The sequence below is a fragment of the Symsagittifera roscoffensis genome, chromosome 2, assembly GCF_963678635.1.
Source record: "Symsagittifera roscoffensis chromosome 2, txSymRosc1.1, whole genome shotgun sequence".
Classification (NCBI taxonomy): domain Eukaryota; kingdom Metazoa; phylum Xenacoelomorpha; order Acoela; family Convolutidae; genus Symsagittifera; species Symsagittifera roscoffensis.
The window spans coordinates 14060943-14088309 of record NC_087063.1 but is presented as its reverse complement, the minus strand read 5'-3'; the positions used below and the strand labels follow the sequence as shown (position 1 = coordinate 14088309).

General features: G+C 35.3%; 2 protein-coding genes across 2 annotated transcripts in view; both read left to right on the top strand.

The window, feature by feature from the left end:
- Positions 1 to 23820, top strand: part of LOC134839039 (bromodomain-containing protein 1-like) — a 390829-nt gene extending 367009 nt beyond the window's left edge. The window contains exons 16-17 of the mRNA XM_063854439.1: positions 22540 to 22772; positions 23086 to 23820. Of these exons, the coding sequence (XP_063710509.1) occupies positions 22540 to 22772; positions 23086 to 23269 (417 nt within the window). The 3' untranslated portion in view covers positions 23270 to 23820. The remainder of the gene's footprint in view (positions 1 to 22539; positions 22773 to 23085) is intronic.
- LOC134839041 (CTD nuclear envelope phosphatase 1-like) overlaps positions 1 to 27367 on the top strand; it is a 346443-nt gene that overhangs the window by 228021 nt on the left and 91055 nt on the right. The gene's annotated exons all lie outside the window — the stretch shown is intronic.

Below are 27367 nucleotides of genomic sequence, written 5' to 3'. Positions count from 1 at the left end.
TTCAAAAAAGTGAGATATATATATATATATATATATATATATATATATATATATATATATATATATATATTACGAAGTAGCAAAAATATATATACCTACAGGGGTGGTTTTCTTATTGAGACCACTTAAACAAAACTCTTTTCTCTCGGCGGATCGATCTCTTGATCTGCATGTGGCCAGCCGAGTACTCACCACTATAGTAACCTGCCATGATTGTGGCTCAAACTGCTTGTTTTATTATCCCGCACTACAATATTGAGGCAGTTAATTGGTTTTAACTCCATACACGACTCAAATTGTTACACTTAAGTTTTGATATTATCATTCTAAAATTCATAGTTTTGCCAATATTTATTTTACCAAATTATCTGAGACCAAATAAAGGGCAGTCGGAATATTCCGTGCTTTGCCTTGATATGGGCAGTCTTTTTCAACTGTGCTGATTTGCTATCCGGACAAGAAGACTAATTTTAAAACGCGTTTTCTGGAATATAATTAAGATCAGACAAAAGTGATCATAATTTGGAGTTTTAATAGTTTTTTTTCTGGAAAAAGTCTTTATAAGCTTTAATTACAAAGTGACTCATACATAATAATGCATTTATAATGCATTCTGTTATATATGCACCTTTTGAGTTCAATCGTTCGAGTTCAAATTTTAATTTTTAAATATTAAGCAAATTGTGCTCTCCAATTACAGCACATGCGCTCTCGATTTTTATTTTTGATTTTCCAATGGAATACAAAGTTTTTACTTTGATCTAGTTTTTGTTAAATTGGCCTAATTTAATTTAGAAAAAAGGTCAACTATACATTTTTCTTGAAATTTAAAGAGCTTTAAGGTTGTAAGTTTTGACAGCAAAAAGTCGTTAGAAGAATCAGCAAAATATGACATTAAAAAAATCAAATTTTATGGTTGAAAGCGATTGTTAAGCGTTTTATTAGAATTATTGTTCCGGCTTTCGAAGAAAACGGAATATTTATGCTTGGTGTGGTTTTTGTCTTCAGTCAACTTTCGGCGATCGAAGTAATAGTTTTTAGTAAACAAGTTTTTGCCCATTGAAGATATCGACTCCATGAATCAAGAATGTAAAAAGATATTTTACCTCCGATCGTTTTTTGCTAAGTTCTGGGAGGTCGAAAATAGCCATTTGGCCATGCTCTGGACTAATTTATGCACGCTTTGAAGATTTTTTGATGATGTTAAATGCGCATCGCAAATCATTTATGCGTGGCGGATTTTCCCGCGCTACGAAGTTGTTCCAAATTGAATTGAGGTAGCTCATTGCTTTTATTATTTCTATACACGACTCAAAGTGTAAGACTTGAATTTTAATATTATCAGCCTAAGAGTCATAGTTTTTCCAATACTTAATTTTCCAAAAACTATTCGAGACCAATTAGATGGCAGTCGGAACATTCAAAGCTTTGCCCTGACACGAGCAGTCTTGTTGGGATTTATATCCTTCGTACTCTTGTTTGGTTTATATTAAAGGCTCACTGCTATATAATTTGCTCATTTTCTGAAATTATTTTATTATTGTTTTTTGTTTTTTTTTGTCTCAGTTTTGAGATAAAGCTTTGTGTTCAAGTTTCACAAATTAGTAGCAACATACTAGTTAGTTCTGGCATGCATCTAAGCAATTGTTCATTATTTGGTTATCACAAAGAGTAGGAGCCAGCAAGTGAATAAGGAGAGCAATTTTCATTCGACTAGGTCAATTACCTCATTTGTTTTTTATAGCAGGCCTAAAAAAACGCAGAACGAAACTAAGTTATCTATTCACGCATGTGCGATCGACCTGCACTTAATTTGAATTGCATCTCGAAGTTCAATCCACTTACTTTCATTCATTCGAGAGACCAACTCTAAAAATGCGTCTCAGACAATAGTCTATTTTGAGTCTTAGGGGAATGTGATAAATAGGTTTGGCCGTTAGCAATTAAGCGAAATGCAAATTCAAGAAAATCAATCGATGGGGGAATTGATCTTTCCTTTTTTGCCTAAAGAGACAATTTTATATGTGTGCATTATCCCACGACTCCGTGAATGCATTTCTTAGAGGAGGAGGTTTTTTAATTTTGAAATTATTATACAGACATCCCAATTATTTTTTCTAGCTTAATCTAGAATAAGAGGAAACTATTCAATTTTGAAATGCAGACATTCATTAATTTTCTAGGTTAACTTTCAAATTGAATACGTTTTCTGAAAAAAAAAGAACTTGAAGGGCAATTTTGAATTATTTGTTTTGCATTCAATAGATTAATAAGCAAACATTGAGTCGTTCGCATCATCTTGTCATTTTCATTGGTCGCAAGAATAAAGACGTAAGGGTGGTTGCAAAATCATAATTTTCTTGGTGATTTTCGTTTTTGAAAAGCGAAGTGTTAATTTGAAATCTTGATTGTTTCTATATTTTTTAGTTACCAAAAAATTACTTGCAGCATTCAGGAATGACCTTTTTCTTTACTGTTCGTAATTTACTGTTCGTAATTTACTTTTCATTTCAAAAATCAAGCTTAAATTGTCGTAATGCAAGTTTTTGATTAATAACAAATGCAAGTTTGGTTGCTACTAAAGTTAGGGATGCGTTCATTAAACCGAAGTATCAATTATTTACTTCAATTCAACATCTTTTCTTCAATTGCCACTTTTTAACATCATCTGAGAAAAGTTAAAGCCGTGAGCTCAAATTTGAAAATCAATTTCATATGCGAAAGTTTTTCGAAAAGTTAGGGGGTTTAGAAATTGCCAATTTGGCATTATTAACAAGCGATATATTTCGTTCTAACTAAAGCGCAACCGGTGATTCAATCCGGCACAGAAGTCGTTCCAAATTGAGTTGAGATAGACTATTTGATTATTGATGTGTTTTTAGGTGCAAAATATCTTAAGTTAACTGTACCTAGGGTGCGCGGGAACATTTTTTGAAAATTTTATAAGATATTGTTCAACATCAGATTCCTTACCGGGCTTCTTCATATTACGAGCAATTTCTACACAAGCGTAGCGTAGTGTCATAATACGGTATCCAATTTTTTCCAACCTAATTTGCAAATAAAATTGCTTATTTGTTTGGTGCACTTTTGCATAGTTTACTTTTGCTGTTTAGATCTTGTATCTTTGTATCCAAGTTTTGATATTTTTGAAGTATTGGACTTTTTAGAAGCTTCCCTGCTAAATCTGAGGTTTTGTGAATTTTCTTTGCACAAATGTGTCGTCCTTATTTTTTGATGAAAAAAGTAATCACCTTAGAAAGGCGATAACTCCTTCAATTTTTGAGTTTCTCAAAAACTACGCTGCCTTCTTTTTCTCGCTTCTGCTTTCTAAGTGTGGCTTCGCCTCTATTTCTGTTTTGCTTTGCAGAAGTGTTGATTTAATTTATCTTAAAAAATCGAATAAAATTTGAAATGTAAAACCTGTTTTTATCAAATGGGGTTGATATTAGACAAATAATGATGGCGGCAAAAAGTGTTTTAAATTTGATATGGTGCAATTTGTTTTTGCAAAGTTGGGGCCTAAACTTTTATCCCTAAGACAGATTTTTTAGTCAATCAAAAATTTCACCATTACCACTGGTTTCATTGAAGACAGAACTATATTAATGGTTTAATTGGGTTAAATGCTGATAAAACTATATCAATCTGAGCCTCTTATGTCGCCCAACAAAAATCAAGAAAAGTGTTGATGTTTTCATTTTTGTGTAAAAAATATTCCTGTTGGGTACCCAAAAAATGTCCTTTTTGTTATATAAAACACCAGTTTTTGTTATACAAACAATTTTAAAATATTTGAAGTCTAATCAACTTGCAAAAGTGAGAGTCTTCTAATCGGGAACATGACTTATTTCCCAGTAAACAACTTTTCTTACATCTGAAGTTGAATTTGAAGTTACTTTATTAGTGAACCATAGCATTTTTGAGATTGTTTCCCTACTTGGTCAAGAGGTAACGCTATCGTCTCTGTACTCTAAGTTCTGCGATCGAGTCGCGGTCGGACCTTCCTTTTTTCAGTATGTATTGTATTATAAAAAAAATTCCGGGAAAACTTGAATTGTCGGACTTGTGTTTGTCTGCTTGTTTTGTCGGCTTAGTTGCCGCTTTGTGGAATTTTCTTGTGCAGTCAACAATTTTCATTGTAGATGAATTTTTCGTGGTAGTAACCTTGATTAGTGTTGTCGCTTCAAGGGCAAAATTGATTGATAAAAAATCATTTTTTTTGTTTTTGCTTAAGTTCAAAGTTTTACAACCTAATTGCTCAAAAAAATTTTCTGTCAACAATTTCTTAGGTTTTTTTTGTTTTCGGCTCAACAAGCGACTTAGATCGGCTGTGTTTGGCTGTGTTTGGCTCTTAGAAAATATAAGATTTGTTTAACGCTGTTTGTTGTGTTTCTTAGCTATTTCTACGATTTTTTTTTTCATTTTAAAGTAAAATACATATTTTTTCGATTTTGTTATTTGTATATTTTTCTATTGGCCAGCTTGCAATGCTGTGATTGCGTTGTATCGCAAGTGATTCGAAGCTCCTCTGCGCCTCTGTGTTTTCTTGCATTTTGTTGGGCTACCTAAGAGTCGCACTTTGATATAGTTTTATTAACAATTAAACCAGTAGGTTTGGCGTAACTTTTGATTCACTAAAGAAACAAAACGCTGATTTGTTTTTGGGCAAAAATTTCTAATTAACAAGTTTTTGAAAACAAACTCTACTTTAATAACTCTGCTGAAATTCTGCGCGAGTGTTGTCTTCATTTTTTTTTATGTAAACCGAATTTGAGATAGTTTTTTTTTCGTTTTGTCCGGATGCTTAATATCAGTTTTTAAGTTTAAAACTTGATTATTATCGACTGAAACTCACGCAAACGAATCTCAAATTTTTTATGCCGCTTTGCTTTGTATCATTGCAATTTTTACATTCCTGCCTTTTTCGGGATACTTACCAAATTGTCCAGTATCATTTTAGGTTAATTTTTTTCGCATTTTATTCTTGTCATTCTGACATAAGATTATTGCTACTGGTATGCAATTTTCGGTGTTAAATTTCGTCTTTGCGTTCACTATGGCATTAAGTTATTGGTTTCTAAGGTCTTGCTAATTAGGTTATCATGATTTTTCTCCACTATTATGTTTTTATCAAAAGAACTTCATAAAAAAGGAGGATAATCAGGTAAGAAGAATGAATTCACAGCGTTCTAAGTACATGTTTTGTTTTTGTACAATTTTTTTAACCGGAGCATAAAGCATTTGATAATCAGTAAGGAAGGACGGCCGAAATATGTTTCAGCTGCAAAGCTGAGAATAAGACGATTCAATCATATTTCTGAATTAAATTGTTGTACAGAAAATGTAACCAAAAAGCTGGATTTCAGAATAGTTTGATTGTTTGACCGAAAATTCAATCATCTGTCATAAATTACACCAATTTGTAATATATTGTTCATTTATGCTTTCTAATCAGTCTCGTAATTGTAGCGCTTTCTTTTTAAACATCTTGTCAAGTATTTTTTCGCTCTGCCTCTTCTTTTTTTAGGAGAGGTGAGAGAGTTTTTCATTATCCCTCTATGTTTTGTAAAGACATATTTGACAATTGACGTCACATTTCAAAGCATTTTTTTCAAATCTCACAAAAAAGTGATTGTTTCAAAAGCTGTGATCTGAAGTTTTTTCCGACATATTTGATTCGGCGAATTTTTCATTTGTGCTTGAATCAAAATGTATCAATCGGTTTATTATTTGAATTTTGGCTATTTTGATGGAAGTATAACACTTTGTTTTTTCAGTTGGGCTAAATCAAGACCTTAGGGTACATAAACTGTCATTACTGCATACAAATCTACGCATACCCGGCACGTTTTCTTAAAATGTTTTAGCTGGCAAAGAAAAATGTTCAATAAATAATGAATGTTTTGGTAGTTACAAGAGAAACAATTCATTGTTTTCGTTCCACATTTTTAGTTTACGAAAATTGAAGTTAATTCAATATGTGGCATTTTGATGAAAGCATTTGGAAAAATTTGCTTTATGGAAGAGGGAAACGTCCCTTAATGTCAATCAAAAAATATACTGCAACGGCGCCGCGTTTTCAATCCGATACTCAAAACTTGGCTGCAGACAATCTAATTTATATTTCAACAGAGAGAAATTTTTGGCCAATAAAGAAAATTCCTCAGCCGTTCTATCTCTTGCTAGTATTTGTTTGTTCTACCGGAATACAAATATCAGCTCAATCAGATCAAATTTGCATGAAAGACAGGTCGGGTCTTATTTCACCCAAATTCGTAAAATCAAATTTGAAAACACGAGAGAAAAAAGCTCGAATCTGATTGGTTGAAATTGAACGCTTCGCTAAACCATAGTTGGAACAACGTCTTCAATTTGGCTGTTATGAGCTTTTGATCAAAAGGGCAGAATAATTGAAGCGGCCGGACGAGTCTTAGGACTAGCAAAACTGTTGGTCTAAAGTACGGAATAAAAACACCATTTTCTTCGAATGTTGGAACAATAAGGAATCAAGCAAAATAGCTTCCAAAAGATCTTTTTAAAAGGGTTTTTAAAAAAATCAAGTTTGATGCTGTGCACTGAAATGTAGGCTTTTTGTTGGTTCGCAGAATCAGGTACAAACAAATGTTATAAATGTTGAACGATTAGCTTTGGTCACCAGCTGGACACGAATATTTATAGGGATCTGTAATGTTTTTATCCTTGACATAAGATGCGCTTGCATGCAGGGGTGGATGTAGGGTTTTCTCGAGGGGGGGGGCGGATTTTCAAAAAAAAAAATCGAAAATTTTGTCGACCTTTTTTGTTAATTCGACCAAATTGATTTTTTGAGCTCTCCAAAATCAATTTAATGACCTCATTTTGACCAAATTTTCTGGGCCGCAGGGGAAATTTTGAAACAACAGGCCAAAAAAGTCCCCCTCAAAATTAATTTATTTTGGCGCCAAAGGCGCCTAAAACTTTTAGGGCCCGTCAGCTAAAAATGGATAGATCTAAATAGTACAAAGGTGGGACCCTTTGGGTTGGCAGGGGGTGGAATCCCTGAGGGGGGCGGGGGATCCTCCGTCCCCTAAATCCGCTGGTGCTTACATGTATGTAAAAAGTTGGTGCGCATGCAAAGCCTCTAACAACAAAAGCTACTATTTTTTAATTAAAGTAAAAGTGCCATAAAAAACTTGACTGCTTCGAGAAAGGGTCTGAAAGTTATAATTTTTTCTACTAAGACCTCCCTCGGGATTTGAATTTTTTGGCTACCTATAGAATCCCACCTTTGCTAACCTTTTACGACATTGAATTGATCCATAAATAAAATTTCGCATCTAAATCGCACGCTTATTCCATGATTATTTAAAGTCAATTTTTAGAGGTTCGAAAGGAGTCATTAATTTTTATTGTGTCTAGACAATGGTTTGTGTTGTATCTGGTTTAGCATTCTGGTCCCCAGAAATTTAATCGCAACAAATTCTAAGTTTTCTACAATTTGATGTTTGGATGTAACCTACTGCCAGGAATGAGAGTTTAACCGAAAACTGGCAACGGTTTCGGTTGTCAATTGGTGCAGATAGCAGAATATTATAACTCTTTGTTGTTGTTTACGTACCATATCGGTCACGCGGGGCTTTTGATATCAGAAGGAGTGTCTAATTCAATTGCCGCGCCTCTTCGCAGTAGGTCATCATTACCTCTTACTGTTCCCTAGGAGTTGCAATTAGACTGGCATGAACTGATAACCAGCTCGGCTTTTGCATTGAAACAATTTTAAAAAAATGAAGCGGTTCATCTCCTAGCACGACAGATTTTTTTTATCACGGCATTTGTATTTCAAGTTGGTTGTAAATTGAAAGCTTTCATTCTGCGGCAGAATTGAAGACAAAAAACTTTAAAAAAGCAGCAGAGTTTTCGCTCTAACCTTACTGCGCCAAGATTTACTGGAGCAGTTTTTTCTTTGCTGGCCATCTAAATAGTGGTTCGTTGATTGCATATCAATTAAGTTTCCTAGTATGTTTACAAGTAAACTAGTACCTTTTAGACTAATTAATTAAGTTAAGTTTGAAGTGTTGCAGCTGTGACTTTTTCGTACATTTGTCTGAAATTTTTTTTTTCGTTGGCCGCTGATATTGGTAGCCATCTCCATCTGTTGTCAACTAACACACAAATTTTAAAATGTTTGCATTTTAAATACTCGTTTTATGTTATTTTTAATGTTTTTTTAGTTTACTAACACCGATTTTAGTTTATAATTTTTTGTCTTTTTTTCTTTTTATTCGACTCAAAAAGTATTGGTTTTCAATATTCGATCAACGCAGTTCTGGCTCTTATATAGGTCGTGATGATTTTTTTTTTCAGAAAAAGTCATAAATTTTATTCAGGCTCAAATTTACTCTTTCGTGGTTCAATTTTTGATTTTTTTAAATTCAGTTCATTTTTTTTGTTAAAACGAAGGCAAGCTCCACTATCGGTTAAAGGAAAACATAATTTTTGTTCGAGTTTGATACGAGTTGACTTTTTTGTAAGTCGTCTTTTGCTTTAAAGATGGCGAGTTGTCCTTTTTGCGAGTTGTCTTTTTGCTGTTAGTTGTCGCAACACCAAAGAAAGTTCCGGCAATTTCATAACAGAAGTGTTAACTGAGTCCAAGATCAAGAACAGATGTTTATTATCGAAATAGTCACCAAGTGTTATTGAATTTTGTAATTTTTGGAGACACGTAGAGAATATCTACACAATATGTTTATTGCATTTAATAAAATGATACGTTAGAAATACGTTATGTCGAGTTTATCGCAAGAACTTTATCACGTTGCTGTTACTTATTTGATAAATGCTAGTGATTGAAAGTTGGATTGTTTATAGATATTGTTATTGTTCCAGTGTTCCGACTTTCGAAGAAAACGGAATATTTATGCTTGGTGTGGTTTTTTTTTTTTTTTTTTCAGTCAACTTTCGGCGGTCAAAATAATATTTTTTAACAAAAAAATTAAGCTCCATTGAAAATATCACGTTGCTGTTACTTATTTGATAAATGCTAGTGATTGAAAGTTGGGTTGTTTATAGATATTGTTATTGTTCCAGTGTTCCGACTTTCGAAGAAAACGGAATATTTATGCTTGGTGTGGTTTTTTTTTTCAGTCAACTTTCGGCGGCCAAAATAATATTTTTTAACAAAAAATTTAAGCTCCATTGAACATATCACGTTGCTGTTACTTATTTGATAAATGCTAGTGATTGAAAGTTGGATTGTTTATAGATATTGTTATTGTTCCAGTGTTCCGACTTTCGAAGAAAACGGAATATTTATGCTTGGTGTGGTTTTTTTTTCAGTCAACTTTCGGCGGTCAAAATAATATTTTTAAACAAAAAAATTAAGCTCCATTGAACATATCGACTCCTTGAAATGAAATATGAAAAGATATTTTACCTCCGATTATTTTTTGCAAAGTGTTAGGAGTTTGAAAGTTGCCAACTTGGCCATGCTCTGGACTAATTTATGCGCGCGTTGTAGGTTTTATCCATAATTCTGAGAGAGTAAGGCGAATTTTTGAGGGTGGTGAATTATCCGGCACAATAAAAAATTGTTTGAGGCTAGCTGTTTGGTCATATTAATTTCGTATGACTCAAACTTTCCACTTGATCTTTGATATTGTCCAAAATTTATAGTTTTTCAAAGTTTTTCTCCCAAAAACTATTCGATATAGATTAAGGGGCAGTTGGATCATTCAGGGCATTGCCCTGATAAACGAGCAGTTTTCTTGTTCGTACTTTCGAATTTTTATGGTGGGGATAGTTTTTATGAACGGACTGCAAAATTTCATTGGTTAAGATTATGATATTTTTTATTGTTGACTGGAGCTGAAGTAAAACAAAATTAACTGTGGTCTTTTTGTGAAGTTATAGAGGTTTGCAAATTGTTAATTTTGCTAGTATCAGGTCATAAAGCAAGTTTCTGGTAATCGGTAATTTGCATTTTTTTCTGTGAACAAGTTTTCGTACAGACCTTGCTTGCTTTTCTTACTTGTTTATTTCTGAACCTTCTAGGTTCGTTCCCACTTGCCCTTTACGCGAAGAAGTTGCCTTTGTACCCATAAGTTTGGGTTTTGAGTCGCGGCTGCACTTTGTTTTTTTACTATGTATGAAATAGAAAATTTATTCCGCGAAGAATTGAATTGTCGGACTTTTGTTTGTCTGCTTATGTTTTGTCGTCTTAGTTTCCACATCAGCGAATTGTCTTGGGCCATCAGCATTTTTCGTTTTTAAGAGTCGATTTAAGTGAAAATTTTTGTTTAGGAAGGCAAACTCCACTGTGGAACAGATTAAGTGTAAACGTCACAAAAATTCTGATCGATTTCTGGTGTCGAAAGTCGATTTTATTTTCAGATTTCCCAGCGGAATAAAATTAATGTTTAGTGATCAAGTTTTCTCAAACTAGCTTAAGCTTATCAAAAAAAGTTTTAGGCACGAGTGTTTTCGAGTTGCAAGCATTTTTGATTTACTCCTGTAATTTGTAAAGTTTAATAGCCCTGACGTTGTCTATTTTCGTTGTTTTTCCTTTTTTTCGCTTAATAGCTGTAGTCGGCTTAAATGGTTTTAGTTTATGTGCTATTGTCGTTCTTATCTTAGGGCTGCAAGATTTCAAGTTTTTAAAATTTAATTTCTCAAAATTTTTATGACAACCTTTGCTTATGGCAGTTTTTTGTTTTCGCCTCAATGGGCGTCTACTCAGATGTTGTCGGCTGAGTGGCCGCTCGGTAAATTTCAAAAGCTTATTGAATACTGGTGGTTGTGTTTTTTGTTTTTTTGAAGTTAATTTTGTTGCCAAAAAAATCCGATAATGTAATTTTCATCTCATTTTCTATTAGCTAGCTTGCAAGGCTGTGCTTGCAGTGTATCGCAATTGATGCCAATCTCTGTTTTGCCTCTGCGTAACATATGTAAGCGGCTGGTTAAATCGAGCCAAATTGAATTGACGTAAGTCATATAGTCTTTTAGTGGGATACGAGATGCTAAGTACATACGTTTGTACTAAACAAATCGCGTAGGGGATAAAATGAAGCAAAAAAATTTGAAAAAAGTTCTTTTTTTGCTATTTAATTATCTTTTCAACCAAATAATTTTTCATTAACCCCTAAGTGCAGTCCGGAATATCAGCTAGGGATTTGCCGTGATACTCAAGCAGTCTTGTTGTTACGACTTTTGAAGAAAGTCTTTGAAAATTTTTGCTCCGGGGGGTTTTTTCTCCAGACAAATATTTCGACTTTTTATCTAGCGATTTTCGGCAGAATTTTTTTTTTAATTAATCAAAAAGATATTCGCGCCTAGAGCTCAAGTTTAAAATGATGTCTCATCTGTGATTGTTTTTTGTGATGAAATGGGTTATGGGGGTTTAACAATTACCAATGGCCTATATGGGACATTCAAGTCGCGGTATATTTCGCGTTTTCGCTTATATTTTGCACTTAATTTCGACTTTTTAACTAAGCATTTTTGACGGATGTTGCTGTCATTATGAGGCCAAGTGGTGTACTGTATAGGCACAAATTTGTAATCCGTTTCCAAAATGTACTTGGATTCTACTCACAAAATTTCTGTGGCTTACGCGCGCAAATAACTGTAACGTAAATTCTGTCGGCTTGCCTACCTAGCTGATAGCTACTAGCGAATATACCTAGTTGTTCCGAATTCCGCAAATCTAAGCGAATTCCGCAAAATGTAAGCAGGTTCCGCAAATGTAAGCCGATTCCGCAAAATTGTAATGAGTAAAATAATGGATTCGGAATTCCTGAAATTTTGCTGAGGATTTTGTAAATTCGCTTGTTTTTGCAACATTTTTGAGCAATAAAGTGTTTCAGATATTTGTTCGTGGAATGCTAAACAGCAAATAAGATCCTAAACAGCAAAGAAATCTAGCTTTTGTGCGGATTTTGCTACAAATCTGTTTTTGGCCTGTTGCGGAATCCGCTTGCAATTCATAAAATACACAATTTGATCTCGTAATGGCTTGGATCTCTAAGTCGAAAAGATACTTCGCCTATGATAATTTTTCACAAGTTTGTATTGGAAAAATTTTGGCACTACTTTGACGATAATAATCAAATTGGAGTAGTGAACGCGCGATAAATATCGTTCTATCAAAGTATATCAAAATATATTCTTATCAGAATATATTCTTAGTGGCAGATTAAGTCCTTCCAGTTGAACTGAGGCAAGCAATTTACCCTTATCATACGTTAACACACGCAAAATATATCGCTTCAATCTTAACATAGCTTGTGGGGGTGATGAAATTATGAAATAAAATTTTAAAAAATAGATTCAACCTTTTCTCATTTTTTTGAACATTTTATTGTAATTTCTTAATCAAAACGCTTGTGATCGACAATAAAGGGTAGTCGAATTTTTCAGGGCTTTACCTTGATGCACGTTCAATCTTGTTTTTCATCTACCGCCTACATGTGTTATCACTGTTGAAGTCTTTATTTATTCGGCTGTGGAAGAGCTAAAACTGGAAGTCTTGTCTCACAATCAGTGCCATCGCAGGGGTTTGCCAATTAGGGGATTAAGTTTGTCATTTAGTTGTCACTAAGTTAAGTGGTTAAGTAGTTAAAGAGAAGGAAGTGAAATTGTCCGGAGTTGACTCGCAAGAGTTGATTTGAAAGATATCGAGTAATCCGTTTGCTGCCCTGAAAGCAAACCCATTACCGCTGTACTGACGGCATCAACTGGTAGTCTTTAAAATCAGAAAGCAGTTAGACTTCGGATGAATTTCTCATGGAGACGTGCCGGTAAAAAAAAAGAAAGCAGCATCTTTTAAAAGGACCATCAAAACAAAATCAAGTTTCTGTGCTAGAATCTGCTATTGCCGTTGTGATGACCTTGTAGCAGGACCATGTGAAGAAGCGGTAAAGTTTGAGATTTGTTAAAAGGTGTGTTAAAGTATGTTGAAGCAGAGGTTTGTGAAAGTTTTAGGAGATTGCTGATTATTTGAATATTTTAAGCTATTACATAACTTTATTCTCAGAAGTTGCTTTTGTCTTGGGCTCTAGGTTGGTTTCTTAGTTGTCAGAGGTTAACAATCGAAATGGATCAAGAGTTAACACCCTCCTTCTCGAAGCAGTTGAGGACGTTAACTTGTTTCTCAGTTGGAATCTTTAGCCAATCAGAATCAACTTTGCCCCTTTGCCTTGTCTGGCGCTGCCCTGTCCCTTCTTGCCTTGCTCTGCCCTGCCATGCGCTCTAAATTGCAAGAAAATATGTCTAGACAATTGACCTTGACCTATATAAGGACCTTAAAAGATTGTCTTGAAGTTTTGAGCGCAGGGCAGCGCAAGGTGAGGGACAGGGCGAGGCAACGCAAAGCAAGGATGACCAAGGCCATGCAGGAGAGTGCAAGGCAAGGGAGGGTAGCGCAAGGTCAAGGATACGCAGGGTAGCAAAAATCAAGGAGGGACAGGGCAGCGCAAGGCAAGGCAGGGCAGTGCAAGGCAAGGAGGGGCAGCATATTGCAAGACAGGGCAGCGTAAGGCAAGGCAGGACAGCGTAAGGCAAGGTAGGGTAACGCAAGGCAAGGGGACAGGGAAGCGGAAGGCAGAGAGCAGGGCATTGCAGATCTAGTAGGGATAGCGTAAGTCAAGGCAGGGCAGCGCAGAGATAGTAGGGACAGCATAGGTCAAAGCAGGAGGGCAGCGTAAAGCAAGCAGGGCAGCGCTAGACATGGCAGCGTAAGGCAAGGTAGGGCAGTGCTGGACAAGGAGGGGCAGCACGCGGCAGGGCAGCGCATGGTTAAGGGACAAGGAAGCGTAAGGCAAAGCAAGGCGGGGCAGCGCATATCTAGTAAGGACAGCGTAAGGCAGGGCAGTGCAGAGAAAGAGGGCACAGTAAGGCAAGGTCAGGCAGCGCCAATCGGGCCAATGCAAAGCAAGGCAGCGCACTGCAAAGCAAAAAGAGTCAGTACAGCGCAGTGCAAAGCAAAAAGGGTCAGTACAGCGCAGAGCAAAAAGAGGCAGTGCAAGGCAGGGCATGACATGGCTGGGCAGCGCATGGCAAGAAGGGGCAAGGCAAATTATGATTGTTCTGGAAGCTTCTTCAAGCTGAACTCTGGCTGATTTTAACTTGATTTTTTGTATTTAAGTCAAGGCCAAATGTCTATGCAGATTGTCTTGAAAATTTGAGAAACATTATTTTGATTACTTTTTAACCTATATTTTCTGCTCAAAAATTGAACCCTCGTTTACATGCTAACGAGGATTCGTTGTAGGATTGAATTATTTTTTTCCCTTGCGATAAGCCAGGGTATTGCAATTGGGTACTAGACTTTTTTCCCGTAAATAACGGTGTTCATAGGACTCATCTCGTGGAGCTTGTACTCCCTCATATGCTTCCTTTTTTTAAATTCAAATTGAATCAACCGTTCCGGTGCATATGGCGTAGGGATACACATCTGCTTGAGATTGCGAAGGGCTGTTGTTCGAATACGGCCGGGACCTGTTTTTTGCAAACTTGAGTTTTTGTGCTTTTCGAACTATCGTTCGTCTGTTTTTTTTTTGTCGGTTTTGTTCCCGTAGCCCAATTTTTTTAAAGGATCAGCTTTCTTCTAAGTTTCTGTAGAACCCATGTTTGAGGACAAAGCCCGGCAGTTCGAATCCAGTCTGGACTGGTTTTTTTTCAAGTTCTGGCAAGATCCGGCTTAGTTCTGGTGGATAGGATTTTTTTGAAAATTCTTAGAATTCAGGAGATTTGTTCCGGAGATTTGCAGGGTTCGTTTGGGGTTGCAATCTTGTAGTTCCGGAGATTTAGATGATTCTACGAATCTTTCAAAAAAATTAAAAATTTAGAGGAAAATTCTCATTAAAATTCCAAGATTTATATCCGTACTTGCTTGCTACCGGGAATGTAGTTTGGGGTTGCAAAACTTCATTTTCTTTAAGCTTGTATTTATGAAGATATGACGATTTCACGAATTTCTTAAACTTCTAGAATTGTAGAAAATAAATTGAAAAATTTTCAAACACAAAGTTTTGTTCCCATACTCGCATGCTTTGGTGAAGTTTAGGGTTGCAATTTTAGTCCGAATCAAATGCTGGGGCGCAAGATCTTAACTTGGTCTCTCTGATTCGTCAAAATTAGTTAAAAGTGAGTCATTAACAGCTTTTGTTCTGATGCGATGACAAAAAGAAAGGAGGACTCTTGTTTTGGGAGAGGACATTTTCCTCTCAAAACAGAAGAGGACATTTTCCTCTCCTGTTTTCAAATTGTTTGAAATTTAAGTTTTAATGGTTTTTAAGATCTTGGAAACACAGGGACCTGAGAACCAAGTAAAAGGCAATCTTTGCTTCTGAACGTGAGGCAATATTTTCCAGGCGGGAAAATTAATAGGAGTACATTATCTGTAACGAGCTGAACAGCTCGTATGCTGCTCCTTTCTCTATAGGAATAATGGTGTTATCTTAGCATTGATTGCCATTTTTTAAAAATTGAGTTTTTTATAACAATTTTCAATTCTGGCCTGAATTTTTATGGTCGCGAAATTATGCTCTTCACTTGGTATATTCTGTTTCTGACTCTCTTTTGATGAGAGACTCTCTCGATCTCGAGAGAGTTCTCTAAATGGAGAGAATGGTTTTTCCTTCATGCTCAATTCATGTATCCACTTGAAGTGCCATTGGTTCGGGTTCGTAATTCAATTTAAATTCAACAATTATGAGTTAAAAATTAAAGCAATTAAAATTAACAAATCCTGATTTTGTTTGACGGTTTTTTCAAGATCTGGTATTTTTCAAGAAAAAAAAATTGCCTGTATAATACAACTGGGCAGTTTTTAATTAGTTGCGTTCTTAAAGCATGCAACTGTATTTTAAGGAAAACGGACTGTTTTATTTTCGCATGGTAAGTTGTTGGTTGTGACACTGGGTCGATGAATGACCCTTTCTTGTCTTCTGCTTGCATTCCTGTTCTCTCATCTTCAAAATTCACTTTAAATTTGTTCTTCAATTGGCTATGTTTGCATTCAGCAGAGAAAAATATACGGGTGATTTTTTAGTAGATTCAATATTGCGTATCAATGTCGCAAGGTGAAATTTTGATATTGATTTTGATTTCTTTTTTGATAGCTATCTACTTTTTTTCTCCCTCCTCTGAGCTATTTGCTCTGCCTAGATTCGGTTCATTTAATTTTTCCAGTACAATTCTCTCTAAGACTGCCATTCAATGCTTATATATGCAGCCAAGCGATATTAAAACGATGTGCAATGGCGGCAAAGCAGACAGGTATATTAATATTTGCCTTTCCTGTCATCATTTCTGCCAATACACAGATTTTTAAAGAAAAAAATAAGATTAAAAAGTCTGGGATTGCGTTAACAATCCCCTGTGGTAACTTGTAGCGAATATCCGCTCTATATTGAATGAAATTAAGTCCACGGTTACGCATGTGCAAATATTGAACCTAGCACAGAATCTCAATTTTCAATGGGGGGTATTTCTCATTGCTTCCGAGGCCCAATTTCTACAAAAACGTTTTTATTGGTGCGATTAAATTATTTGTTTGGCTAATGATATTGCTTGCTGTTCATAAATGTGTCTGTTAATGTCGTGAACATATAACTGCTGAAGGTCAGCCGAAGCCAACTATTGTGCAAAAATTGTGTTTCTTCAAATTTAGATCCTCATAACATGCTTTACTAATTTTACATCATTTCTAGAATTTTTTTTAAAAACGCTTGAAATTCAAGGGTTTCTAGAAAATAAAGCTGCATTTTTTCGCCTCAAAACTCAAGAATTGACTTGAAATGGAAGTCCACATTGAATAATTGGAATTGATTGATTTCGAAATTTCTTGAATCGCATATCCCCACTTTTCACCTTAGATATGAAACCGACAGCAAATTTGATTGGTTGTACCATCTCTTAGATTTCACCTGATCACGTGTTGAATGGTGGTCGAAACGAATACGCAAAAAATAGAGAAGAGGGGCTAAGCTTGAAATGAAACTGTCAGTCAAAAAAGTGACATTGTAAGCTTGCTATTGGAAAACAAATGGCCAGTCTATTGCTGGATTGTAATCTAATAAAGAATTAAATGGTTTAGCAATCTGCGGCGCAATAAGCTCAGAATCCCTCAAAGAGACTCGACTTTCGTTCCCGAAATAAATGAGTTTAACGTTGACTTGATGAATTGACTTTTTCTGGCGTGACAGTTTACCATATGCGCAGCAGAAATTTTTTTCTCATTTGTTGATGAAAAATGTTTGTCTTTTAAATTAGTACAATTTTTTCAAATTTCATATGATAGTTTTCAAAAGATATCAGCAACTAAATGATATTGTTTTTTTAACCCGTTTATTTTACCCCAAAGAGGGGAGCAGTGGCAAAATTGCTAAGATATTCCTCCGCCTCTCGTTAGAAATGTTGGAGGTAACATTGCAGAAAAGTTGCATGAACATTTATCTCAAGTACACGGCCGCAGTTCCCCGAAAAGAGCCTAAGAGTTTTCCTGTTATCTACATCTAAAAGATGACTTAGAGCCAAGAAACCAACCCCCCCCCCCCCCCCTACGGCTCTGTGGGTGATTTTAACTAGATCAGATAATGATCTAGTTGTTACCAATCATGTCGAGCAACGAAATCAAATATTGATTTTTAATTTGCAAATTTGTTTGTATGGATCGTGTGTCAAGCTGGGAGGCCTGTGTTCCATCGGCTGTGAAGCAAAATCAATATCCGAAAATCAGCTTTCAAACCCCAGGAGTGAATTTTAAATTTCTGTCTTGATGCCGTGTTTCAAGGTTGTATTGATTTTTTCATGTATAACAACAAATTGGACGTATTGAAAAGTAAACTTGTAATCACAAGATTCAATGTTGTTTAATCATGACTGATCTCAGTCAGATTATGCCAGCCGTTAGTCGCAGTGACTTGTAAAATTTTCATCAATTTCGTTCTGTATATTATAACATTACAAAGGTCATTGGTACAGTTTTATCGCTTTGTATAATTTGCTGAAAAAATATATCACGAAATCGTTTTTCAAACACAAATATTGTTCCGATCATTTGTTTAATGGAGAGGAATTGTGTATTCGGGTGTTTTAGTTTTTTTATTTGCCACGCAAAATCAGCTACCACAAATAATCATCGGAGAGAGTTGAGCGATATATCATATTAAAGCCATTTTAGTCGAAAATCGAACAACATCGAATATCAAGAATTTTCAGCCTTTATCGGCTCAACACATATAAACAATTTCGTTAATCAGACTACTTTAAACAGCACCGATATCAGACTACTTCGAACCTGCTCTGATTGGCAAGTCTGTATGTAGTCGGTCGGCGGTACGGTATCTTAGGCCGCCCGGCCATCTGTTCTTGTATTATATGCAACTATTATTCAAACTTGTTCTTATATGCATTTGTTTTTAATTTACTATTTGCGCAGCAACAGAAAGATTTGATTTTTCGTTTTAATTCGAGCGAATAAGGCAAGCAAGCAGGCTTGGAGTAGCTTGTTTTGATGGCTTAAAAGCTTACAATAGCCTAATTTGAGCCGTAAAAAATTAGTTTTACTCGATTAAAGTTAGTTTTTTGTAGTATTATAGCGTCTTTTTGGAATCAAAAATTAAAAAAAGGCATCTGCAAAAAAGTGAAAAAAAGTTTTGAAATTGAATTTTTTAATTATTTTTTTTCCGTTTTTCTAATAATTTTTCTACAAAAATTGTTTTTCTAGTTGCTATGACTGTCGAATATGCCTAAGTTCTACTATTTTGTCCAAATCTTTTTATCACACTACGCCGAAAAAACGACACTACTTGAAAAAAAGTGTATTTGTTTAAGACTGTGGTCGGAACATTCTGTGCTACTTGCACAGTAACCGGCTATCCTTGTTTTTTGTTACATTTTGAGAACGTGTTTGTACCCAGATTATGTAGCCTAGTGCTTGAAGCTAATGAGTGTTGCCACATGAGTTCGAATCCCGCTGTCGCCCACTGTTTGCCAAGGCATGTTTTCTTGAGATCATGCTTCGTTTTTTTTTGTTTTTTTTTTTCATTGTTTGCTGGTCTTTGAGGATTGGCGTTTTGAGGATCGCGAGTATTGCTTCAGCGTGATGCGGCTTTACCCCGCCCTTAAAAAACCAAAAAAAAACATCCTAATAACTTAACTTAACTTAGTTGTCAATGGGAGCACGCGCTTTTTTTTTGATAAAAACCGCTTCCAGAAAGTGCCCAAAACGATGTTTTTAACTTCATTTTGCAAACATTTACCTGAGGCACTGTTGTTGCCTAATATGTGTCCCTATTTCAACGAAATAAAGAAGAATTTCATTTTGTAGTTTTGCTTCTAAAAGTGGACTGATCTCAGACCATTTAGTTGCTAAACCTTATATGGAGTGATTTTTCCAATATTCTCCTTTAAACTCAAGCAACACAAGAGCTGTAAATACGTTTGGCTTAATTTTTTAATGGACTCGCAATTGAGGTTATCTTAATGTACTGAAAATTTGAATGAATTATTAAAGAGTGACTTCACATATGAAACTCAAAATATTTTCCAGTGTTTTTTGAAGCTCCCTCAAACGATATGAAATTGAAAGCCGACATAGATTAAACGAGTGGCCTATCAGTAGCTACTATCGATTTAAAAAGTTTTCATCTATTATCTACAGAAAAGCAAAGGTTTTCGTCCATTATTTGCAAAGGTATGATTTCTTTTTGAAATTGAACATAAAACAGTCCTTTAATATATGCAATTACCGTGAAACATAAAACTTGAATTATTTAGTGGCGGTAAATATATAAGTAAACGATGGTTCGGGTAGATTACTTTGAACGAGTAATTTGATTAGTTGGCCTGTCATGTGAATATATGCAAAAATCCACTTGAGTATTATATTATTCAAATCTCTTCAGGAATAATTTACATCGATGAAACAGTTTTTCTTCCGGACTTGAAAGTACTTTAAAGAAATACGAATAAATAAAATAATACTCAAGTTGGCTCTCTCAAAAAAGTGGGATCAAGGTTTGTGAGGGTCAATGAGATTCAGGAACAAGATTCAGGAATCAAATCCAGATTTTTATGAAGTCAAGGTCAAATTTCATGACAGACTCTTGTAATTGTAATAAAGTGGGATTTCTCGATTCGATTGGTAATTCAAAACTTTTAAAGATTTCTGAAAAAAAGTTTCCGAGCTAATGGCGTTTTACGTTTCTTATCCCAGTAGCAAAGAAAAATTTGCTTTTGCAATTAATTGCTTTAACCACGTACCAAGAAAGAAAGAATTTCGAATTTTCAGAAAAATATTACTTTTTAACGAATCGGTTCAGCTGTCATGACCAGCCTAAAATATTTCAGTTAAAACTTTTGTTCAAAAGCTTTCTTGAAAAATTAATTTTTCGCGAACCTGGCAAAAATCAATTGACATTTTAAATACATATTTTTGAAAATCGGGTTCTTAAAAAAATTCTTTCTACGCATTAATTGTGAGCCAAATTTAGAATGACGACTTATTTTCAGCTGTTTTTCTGTGAAGTTGCTTATTTCATGAACGTCCGCCCAATTTCAACTGTTTCTCCCGCATCCGAAGTAATAGAAGCACTCATACCGAATCAATTTCTCCTCGGTAACGCGCATGCCAGCGTACCACCAATTAGCAGCTATCAGACTTCTACTTCTGTTCAACTGTGAAAATTCGCTCAGCAGCTATCTCACACATTTGGAAGCAGCTCATCACAGAATTCATCCCGACTCTCATGTCACGACAAAAATGGACCAAGATGACACCCAGCATCAAAGACGGGGAACCTCTTCGGATACTTCAAGTCATGAGTCTCCGTGGAATTTAGCCGATTGGAAAAGTAGAGTATTCTCTTCCAATGCATGACGAACAAACGTGACTTCATAGAGAAGTACCCGCCATTCGAATTTGCACCAAACAATCCCAGATACTCAACAGAAAACGATGATATCGAGCATCAGCGAAACGAAATGCTGACGACGACAACGAATTCAACCTTGACGACACCGACCAATGCCATGACGGAAACCTTTCATAGATGATTTCTTGTCCAAAATTGTAAGAAAATCAGTTCGAAAAAATGCCTTGTCATCTTACACCCTGTCTCATTCTGCAGTCGGCAAAAAAAACACTTAGCGGACGGGGGTTGGAGGGATTCCTAACCAATATATTCCTAAGCAATAGGTATACCCGCTAAGTGTTTTTATTTGCCGACTGCAAAATGAGACAGACTGTAAGCTGACGGGGCGTTTTTTGGAACTAATTTTCTAAAAAATCTGGAGAAAAAATCTTAGTGACGAAAAAGCCTTCAACTTCTGTTTCAATATCAACTTTGACATGAAACTTAGTGAACTGAAAATGATTAAACATTGAAACAAGTTACTGAAACGAAAATGTTATATATAAAAAGGAAAAGCTCCTTTTCAGTCATATTAGGCATGCATTTTTTGCGAGTCGTATAAGTCTTCTAAGACAACATAAGGAATATAACGCTTCATCATTTGGATAGCTGGCTTGAAGTTTCTGCGATCCGGTTAAAAGAAATTTTACGATCCGATTAAAACAAGCGTTTAAAGCAGCTGAATGTTTTTCTAAGTTTGAGATGTTTCATCGCCTGATAGCTGGCTTGATTCATAACATCCTTTTGCCAATCCAAACAAGTAATCAGAGCACAATGAAATATTTTACCTTTTTTACGACTCAATTGAATTGTTGGAGTAACTTTTCGACTTTTTCAAACCAGTTCAATTAATCAAAACAGCAAAATTTTTGCCATCTGAATAGCTTACTCGAAGAGTTTTTTTGCGAATCATTTCGTGCAACTAATCAACTTGAAATATAACCATATATCATATTTCGAATTACTCTCGATTCACATTGAAAAGATCAAGTTAAATCTCGAAATGGTTCAAGTTGTTCAAATTAGTTCTAAATATTTCAAATTAGAACTATGCAAATTGCTTCAAGCTATCAAAACTTCAGGCAGTATTTCAATTCAAATTCCTTGTTTGCATTCCTTGCTTGGAAACCTTCATGTTTGCTCGAAAAATTTTAAGCGATCAAAACGTAATTGATTTTTTTTACATTTTGCAGCTTTTAAGAGAGTTAGAATGTTTCCTAATTTGAGAGGCTCGACCAAAATTTTTTTGATGTTTTGCACTGCAATTCAAGCTGTCAAATTCCAATGTTTGAAATACTATCGTTTTTGCAAGCCGCCTCAAGTATATTTAATCAGCTGAAATTTAATCACAAGCATATTTAATCACAAAATTTTCGATTTTGTGAACCGCCTGAAGCAATTAAAATGTCTTTAAAGCCAATCTAGCAGTATCAACTCAAAATGTTTCATTCTTGCATCATTTGAACTTTTTAACAGGCCTACTAGTTTTTTATAAACTTTGCCAAGTTTGGCAACTTCGCTCCAATTGGTGGAAAGTGGTCTCGGTTACTTATGCCATGGAAGAGTCTAATCTAAAGTGTGATAACTAACTAGGTACTAAATGTATCGAGAAAAAGTAAATTCAATATAGTCGGTTTTTAAGGTAATTGCCCCCGAGACAGTAGAAGGCACGAAGTACAACGGGATCCCAATCCCAGTACCCCCTGATAAAGTACTGGACCAGTACGAGCAACAGCTGAAGATACACAACAACATAGCCCAGTCCTCCCCCTCAGTAACTGGCAGTCAGGGAGGCAGAGGAACAGATGAGGGCGCGAGGGGGGCTGCTGGTTGTAAACTGATGCTGGTCGCCTTCTACGAAACACCAACTACGTGGTATTTAAACCAAACATGTGTATCTTGAATTGATCGTAAGTTCAAGTGACGCGCAAGGCTCTATTCTATTGGTATTCAGCAAGGTATTGGAGAAAGGAGTAAATTAGGAAATTATCTAAAGTTTTCAAGTAGAATGTGTTCCGAATTTCATTTTTTTTTCTAATGTTTTCGAGTTAATCTTGTTAATTTTGGGCGAATCCTGAAACGAATCCTTTAAGGTTTCTTAAAACCAATATCGGAAACGTAAATCGGCCGTTGGTACAAACCTGAGCGTACGTATTTTTCCACTCAAATTGAACCGGGATATTTTTAGGCAGTGGGTGAGTGACTCGCAGCTAGAACCTCTGTTCACAGACGAGACTCTAGATGAGGCAAAATTGGAGGAGCCCCGCAAGTCAGTGGACAAACTGAAGGTCAGAGTCGCCTACTCCAAGGCGCGATGGGCCTACGAGATGTTCAGTGGACAACGGGATCCAACCTCACAATACGACATGTGAACACAAACTCTATTGTCTGTGAAAACTTTTCATCTAAGTGAATGGCTGGATGGAAGAAAAACTGAACAAAACAAAGTTTGATGTGATTAATTTTGACCTTTTAAGCAGTTATGTGATTTTAGACGAATTGTGGCGAGGAGTAAAAGGGACAGTTTGAATATATATTTCGGCAACGAGCATCGATTGTTGAAATCATACTTTTTTCAAAACTGGAATTTGGTTTCATTGTGAAACAATATGCTCAAATCTATTACGTTAATTTGTAGAAATAGATCTAGAAAAAAGATCTAGTTTTAGTATGGTGTAGTTGCATTTGATTTTTTGAGTGACTAGTTATAAGTATCATCTACAAAGGTTGTTGTTGTAAAATTGAAAGTGTCTCTTGTTCTGTAGTTAAACGGTGTACTTTTTGCACTGGTCTGTGATAGCCACTTGTGTTAGATCTAAACCCTAGTTTATCACTTTTGATGTTTTAAATAAGTTGTATCATACATTATCTTAATCTTTTTCTTGTAACTAATTCTGTCAATCCTAATCTTAATTAATTTAACTTTTCGCAAAAATAATTTTGAGCGAAGAATCTGAATTTTTACCGAACTTCTTAATCACTAAGCAACTCTTATTTGGAAGTTGTTTTCTGTTATACTTATTTACAAGGTCATGAAAGGCCTACTGATAGCTCCGCTGCAATTTCACAATTTTTAATACATCATAATGACGCGAAAGCATTTTTAAGCTCGTGAAGCCTTTTTCATTGCAAAATTATTTTCAATCTTTCTATTTTTCGAACGCTTGATGAACTTGGTTCAAAAAGCATCTGCTAGAGATTCCATAATTGATACTAGCTAAGAAATGCTCGAATCTGCTCGACAAAGAGAAAGCAAAAGAAAAGACATGCCAGATTTACCACTGATTTGCATTGCTAAGAAATCACTCAATAAATCATCTAGAGCGCGTCATTACAGGTGGTCGTTGATTTAATTTATACGATTGAGTGCTCTCTGTCAATCAGTTATAACGATTAGTTGTTTTATTTAACCTAAAAAAGTTCAGACTGTGTGGTGCCAAAAAACGAGACGTGTCTTTTAAATCTGTCCAAATTTTACTCAGGTGGAAAGGGGAGGGGCAGGGGCGGTCGCTAAAAAATTTTCCTCAACCAACTGCAAGATTTTTCTGAAAGGGCCTTAGGGAAGGACAAGACATCAAATCTGATAGGTCTCCGTGCGCGTCGACAAAACGCGATTTCCTCAAAGTGCACTAAAACGTCATTTTTGGACTTTGTTTGGAAACATTCGCCTGCGGTGCAGACAATTTTTACAAACCAGGGTATATCTAACCACTTATAAGAGTTATCAAATTGGATTATAGCCTTTCTTCAGTTAAAAAGTTTGTCGTATAGAACCGTCAAATCATTTCGAATGTTTAGTTCATGATAAACTCAAATTTTACATCTTCTTTGGCACTCTCTGCATAGCGGTAACACTAACACCAATGACTGGGACAAAAAAGATCTGTTCGAATGTGGCCAGGGCCTGATTCTTCTCGCAAAATTTAGAAATTGAAAAAAAATGCCGGCCTATCGTTTGACTGCTTATTTTTTTTCGGTCAAGTTGCCACTGCACGGACTACTATTGTGATTTGGGCAAATTTCAGTACAATTTAAAATGTTTTTGATTTATTCCTGCAATAGAAACATTTGCCAGCGCTAACTTTGTTTCAATACCAAAATTTGAAAACAAACCTAAATTTGAAAACCAACCTTAAACAACCGATTTCAACCTAAATTTGTTGTTTAAGGTTGTTTAAGAAACTCTGTATCCGTGTGTGTTCTATTTTTGTTTCTTTTTTTTCTTACAAAATCTGGTACCAGAAAAAACCATTGTAATAAGTTGATTTATATATCATATTAAAGCCCTTTCTCGAATTAAATGCAAAGTTGAAATATGGAAAAAAAATTGTTTTCGCACTTTCAGTTAAATGTATTAGCAGATTTCAAGTACCTATTTCATCATTCTGAAAATTGAAAGTTAATGGTTGCTGTTGTCTTAGCCCAGTTATTCGTGTTCGTCGAAATATGATGCCCAACAGAAAAAAAACGTTTTCCGCCTCAGTTATTCGAACATGAGAAATTTATAACTCGATAAGTTTATGGAAAAATGTGACGTTCCTTTCCGTTGAGTTCCTTTCACTTTTTTTCGCTTTTTAGTTTGCTAAAAATGTTTTCGCGTCTCTTTATTTGTATTAAATGATTTCAGCTTATATTACATGGGTTTGGGCAGAATTTTTTGTCAGAAATCTGCTCATCAAAAAGTTCAATATTTCGACTTTTCCTCAATTTTTTCTTCATTATGGCATTGAGTTTCATATTAGTGGGCCCTGGTGCGGCCAACCGGTTTAAGGAAATTTATCCAGTCAAAATATTATTAACCGATTAACCGATAATTTTTCAGGCAAAGATTAACCGATACCATTGTGACTTGCTTGTGACTAACCGATACCATCGAGACTATCAACCGATTAACCGATGTTTTTAGGCAAAGATAAATCGATATCATTGTGACTATTAACCAATACCATTAAGTGACTATTGCTTGGTGGTGCACGAATATGTTTTGATGCCCGCGGCTACGTTCTTTCTCGACGGTATCTACGAACTCCGGCGGCTTCTGCGAGCTTTGAACGACTGTTCAGTGACTTCGGAAACATATATTGTGACAAACGACTGTCTCCGAAAACGGAAATTGCTGAAATTATATTGTTTTTTTTTTACACTGGAACACCAAATGAAATGAGGTCTTTCTTCAAAAATTTTTAGTTTCTCCGAAAATTAACTGGTTAAACTATTAATTTGTTTGGGCTAATGGGTTAATGAAAAAATTTAACCGCTGGAGGCCCTACATATGAGACAGACGTATGAAATTTTTATAGCTCAAGTTCTGACTTTTTTCAAAATTTCATGTGTTTGTAATTGTCGATGAATGTAGCTCAGACTCTTGTATAGGTCGTAATGATTTAATTTGTTATTTACCCGGGAAAAATTTGAAAATGTTCAAGCTCCAATTTACTTCTTTTTCCCGTTTGATTTTTGCCTTCTTAAAGAGCTTAAAGCCCATATATTTTTTTCTTTGAAATTTAAAAGTTGAAACTTTTCAAAACACAGGGTAAGTTTTTTTGCATTTCCTTACGTTTATTTACTCTTTTTCAACCGTTTGTTGGCTATAATTCAATTTATATTTGATAGCATGCAGTGTCTTTTGTGTGTGCTATCACAAGTACTTCGAAGCGCCTCTTCGCCTCTATTCACTGCTTTTGAAATTTCTACTCACCTCGAGAAAATCAAAGAATAGACTTACACCCAAATCGTTGCCAGTAGTATCTTACACAGCTACTTCGGATGTCCAAACATCACATCTTTTACAAATTTAAATTATGTATTCTTCTGATTATCAAAAAAAACTTCCGATTATCAAAAAAAACTTGTTTGTATTGAAATCAGATTTGAATTAAATTATTAGCTGAATGTTGTCACGGTTAGCAAACCAATAAACCTAAATGTTTTTTTTTGAAAAAAAAAACATTTCTGAACTAATTCGACAGATGTTAAGCTAAATTTGTTGTTTAAGGTTGTTTAAGAAACTCTGTATCCATGTGTGTTCTGTTTTTGTTTCTTTTATTTTCTCGCAAACGCAAAATCTGGTGCCAGAAAAAAACCATTGTAATGAGTTGATTGATATATAATATTAAAGCCCTTTTTCGAATTAAATGCAAAGTTTAAATTTGAAAAAAAAATCGTTTTCGCACTTTCAGATAAATGTATTAGCAGATTTCAAGTACCTATTTCATCTTTCTGAAAATTGAAAGTTAACGGTTGCTGTTATCTTAGCCCAGTTATTCTTGTTTGTCGAAATATGATGCCCAACAGAAAAAAAACGTTTTCCGCCTCAGTTATTCAAACATGAGAAGTTTATAACTCGATAAGTTTATGTAAAGTTGTGACGTTCCTTTCCGTTGAGTCGGACTTAACTATGGCTTGAGGTGGGTTTTCCGATGGCTTTCAGGTACCTCAACGAGCTCTTTTTTGGGTTCAAGATTGATGTC